Raw genomic sequence first — 4395 nt, forward strand, 5'->3', positions numbered from 1 at the left:
AGGAGGAAATGTTCCCCCTTCTTTTAGACTTCTTGACCTTTGACCCTTGACCCCAAAATTGGTCATCCCGAGTCCTTTTCGGATTACCCCCCCACGTCCCGACTTTCGAATCCGTACGTCGAGCGGTTAAGATTTGTGCCCAACTGTTGACGGACGGACGGCCGGACGCACGCACGGGAGGACAATCATGCGATTCTACAAGCTGCATCTGACTATGTCAGATGAGCTAAAAACGAAAACCGAACCGAACCGGATGTACAGTTGAATCGCGGTTAATCATTACACCCTAGTAAATGCCTACCTTCGGCGAGAATATTCTGCCTGTACGGCTACTGTAGGACTTTGTTGACACGTCTTCCTTCACTTTTAAAAATGTGTCAGTCTCCTGCTGAACCTGTCACCAAACGTTCAACAAGTAAAATTATAACTTTCTGATTCTGAATAAATATTAATAATATATCTAAAGCCCGGCGCACATTGCCGAACATTTTTCTCAAAAACATTATCGTAGCAATGTTCCATGAAATGTTCGGCAATGTGCGGTGAAAAAAGTCGTCGAACATTTGTTCCGAACAATGTTTCTGAAGATCGGAAATGTTTGATATCTCGAACATTGCTCGTCAATGTGCGCTGAATGTCGAACAATTCTAGGAACATTTGTAAAGTAGTAACCAATAGCAGCACGATATGTGGTCATATGATTTTTGTGTACAATATGGCGTCTGCTATATCGCTGCCAGAAGTGTGGAATTTTGAAAAGGAAGAGATTATGGTCGAAATGTGGGGGCAGCAGCCATGTCTAAAATTAGTAAAGTTGTTAAAATTCTCTTGTGCAAACTGGGCATCGCCATTCACGACGATCACGTGACTCTTTACAACACAGCTACTAGACGGCGCCACGAGGTTATTCGCTGCAAAATGTTCGGCAATGTGTGCTCAGCAATTGTTCACCCGCACATTGCCAGACAAAAACATTTGTTCGGGAAAATGTTCGGCAATGTGCGCCAGGCTTAAATGAGCACATTTTGAAATCGGTCCTCTATCACAGGACCTGTTTTTCCACAGCATTTACGATATCATATCATAGCATAATATTATTGTGTGTGATACCTGCTGAAGCTTGCTCTGGCATTTCATTCGTTGCTCGTCGATCTGCCCAGTATACATTTCCTTCATGGCAGTTTTCTCTCTGATCAGTGCTTGCAAATTGGCTACAAAGGGAATGCAAACTTGAGTATTCAAAAAAGCAAATAGTGTTAATGATTATTGCTTTATAACCAATTTATCTAATTTAATCGAATCTAAATTTCACAGAAGTGATAATAACACAGAAATATTTCATCAGTTAAATGTTTCATGTTATAACACAAAATACCAATGCCTTCATGTACCCATGTATTTGTGATATCGCTCTTCCTGATCTGTGACATTCTTAGGATCGTGGTCTTGTTTCGCCAATGCATCATCTGTCTGTATAATTGCAGCAATCATTATTGCATTCTACAACTCTACCTACAACTGTGTAGCATTTTGAGGACACGGGTATCTGATTAGTGATCTTACTGAGCCTACTTGTAAAAAAATGACAAATTATCACTCTCCTACTGGGCTATGAACAGATCACCATTTTAAATAACAAATGCAAAAACGTGTCTACTATGAACCGACATCTGTCCTGCACAGATTGGTTACATACTTTCTTCCGCCTCAAGTATTCAGCAAGCTTGTGCTGAAGTTGGTAGTTTGTCTCTCTGAGCTTTGATGCCTCTTCCAGTTGAGCCTGTAGATAATGATGACTGTAGATGCATGGCCACAGGTAATGATAGCGAACAGGAAGGTTTTTAAATATAAATTGGCCATATATTTGCTTTCATTCGATCAACACAAGGAATGAACAAAGCTATGCATAACTGATAACGTATTAGCACTTCAGATAGCATATGTTTATACTGGTATCTTCCAGGTTCACACTTAGGCCTACAAGATAAATAACCTAGCTACACAATGACTTATATGATATATGTGTTTTGCAATGAATGCAATCAACCCATATCCTCTTATTTTGGTAAGATCCGAGTCAAAAATGTTGTAAAACTGATTGAAGTCACTTCCATCACATCCATCACTTCCATCACAGGAATCCTACAAAAACTAGTGAAAGTGAGCAATGTAATCCTGTCCCTGACCTGTCATAGTCTAAGAGAAATGGCTTTAAGAAACGAAATAGTGCTAATTTAAAAAATAATCGATCTTACTGGTTCTGCTTGAGACAAAATGTCCATTTTGGCCACATTTAGGTGAGAAATCATGTTTTTAAATGCATGGACTGGTGTTATAATTTTGCAGATAACAAACGTATCCAAAATGACAACTTTGTCTTGATTAGTGTCAGGAAGTTTACCCTTATGGATTCACAAGTTTACCCTTATTCTCACAAAGAATACTTGTAAAACTGTCCTGTTGAAAATTTTCTGTTTAAAGTCATCTGTCTCATTGAGTATTTTCTTTCAAATCCTTATCATTCAATACCTGATAATGTAACATGAGCTCCGCTCTGTCGTATATCAGCTGTGGATTCTGTGCAACCTCACATGACTCAATAACCTCCCCATCACTGTGACTTTCCAGTTCAGCATCGGATAGGTCATAACTGACTTCTTGCTCTTCGTCAGAAAGTGCATCTTCTATCTGTTGATAGATGAAATCATGTAGCAGACCAAACTCTAAAGGAATTAACATGAGGGTATTTTTAATCTCTGTTACAAACGATAAATTTTCTTTCATGCATTTCAGAATCTAAGGGTATTTCATATTTAAAATTCATAATTCTGTTCCTGTCTTCTTGGGCAAGCATAAACATAAAATTGCTCACATCTTTCCCTGCTTGCTCAGCCTCGGAGCCATCACTAGCAGCTTGAATCCCGCTTGTGCTTTTTAAGTTTGAAACTTTATCCTTTGAGGGCTCACTGCTTTGCAATGTGGCATCACCGTTCTCCTCTTCGATATAGACAAGGTCGTGAGGCGGGTCTCCCAGCACATCCTTGACACTATCTGCATCAACAGCTTCGGTTTGCCCATCTATTTCACTACAGTTCTCATCGGTAGCCTGCACTGAAATGACATTCATCAGCTTAATTCTTGAAACCACACTATGATATTTCACTCTTGGTTTTTCACCTACGGGCATCTAGGGAATGACACGACAGGGATAAGATACTACAGTTCAACCTAAGCATACTATCAGGAGTGCATATATATATATATATATATATATATATATATATATATAATTATATAGATATATATTCCCTATATTATTCACTCCTGACGCTATATGGTAAAATACTAGGTGTCCAGGGGAACTTAAGGTTAGGATTACATGGAAGCAGGGTAAAAAATACACGGGAGCGATGAGCGATTCGCTCTTCAAACCTCCGAAATCGCTCCCGTAAAATTATTGACGAGAACAATTTTTTCAACAGACTTGAAAAAGAGTTCCCGTGAAAAAAATGTTATTTTTTCCCTGCACGGAAGTATCGGAATGCTATATATGTATATAGCAATGCTAATTATTTAAAAAAATTACTTTAAATACTAGACATCGAGCATAAAGGTACTGAACTATAGACATGTAATTAAAATGACCTATGACAGGTTTCGTTCAACAGTCCTAAAAAACAAAGTTTTTACATTAAAAACTTAAATTTTGCATGTCTGTAAATTTGTAGAGAGTAGGCTATTGCCATAGAGGGTCATTGAAAATGTAAAGGCTGCACTAGTGTGTTTGGTCCAAGAAATATGATTGAAATTGAGCTCATGCCTATTTTGTATGAGAGGCAATAAAATAATCTAGTTCATGCAACAGTTTGTTCATTAATCACTGATTCAGCGAATGATTTTATTTGGGTAAAATCTCGTGGTCATGGAAAATGACCTATTTAAGTCATTGGGAGCTCCTGGAAAACCGCAGAAAAAGGTTTTGGCTTAGGCTTAACAAACTCATTGCACATCACTTAATTGCATTTTTGTGAAATTATTCGTCTAGTTGCCTAAAGAATTCACTTATGTCGAGATGTCATTCTCAGGCTGTACGTGCCACTGTAAGATACATTTTGGGTTAGTTGTTTTGGGGGTATCATTACCTGGATTAATACCCACTTCTACGTTAGGGATTTTTAAACTGCTGGTAATTTGCTTTGGCTCCAGCACATTCTCAGCTGTTTCTCCCAAGCTCTCATCATTGTCTGGTGGTACAGCAACACAAGCTTCTTCTTTGCTCCCATGTGTTAATGCATCTGCACTGATATTTTGAATTTCTTCCTGGGTAAATGCAGATTCATGAGAACAAAGCCAAATTAGTTCATGAGATACATACATGATCTTGAACATCATCAT

General features: G+C 38.4%; 1 protein-coding gene across 1 annotated transcript in view; it reads right to left on the reverse strand.

Annotated features, from left to right (window-relative positions):
• The window catches only part of LOC106808310 (coiled-coil domain-containing protein 96-like), a 12456-nt gene extending 8061 nt beyond the window's left edge, over positions 1-4395 (reverse strand). Inside the window, exons 1-7 of the mRNA XM_014810971.1 lie at positions 4143-4395; positions 2873-3111; positions 2530-2688; positions 1697-1780; positions 1392-1470; positions 1111-1211; positions 302-394 (exon numbers count right to left, since the gene is read on the reverse strand). Of these exons, the coding sequence (XP_014666457.1) occupies positions 302-394; positions 1111-1211; positions 1392-1470; positions 1697-1780; positions 2530-2688; positions 2873-3111; positions 4143-4395 (1008 nt within the window). The remainder of the gene's footprint in view (positions 1-301; positions 395-1110; positions 1212-1391; positions 1471-1696; positions 1781-2529; positions 2689-2872; positions 3112-4142) is intronic.

This window comes from Priapulus caudatus, unplaced genomic scaffold (assembly GCF_000485595.1).
Source record: "Priapulus caudatus unplaced genomic scaffold, Priapulus_caudatus-5.0.1 Scaffold268, whole genome shotgun sequence".
Lineage (NCBI taxonomy): Eukaryota > Metazoa > Priapulida > Priapulimorpha > Priapulimorphida > Priapulidae > Priapulus > Priapulus caudatus.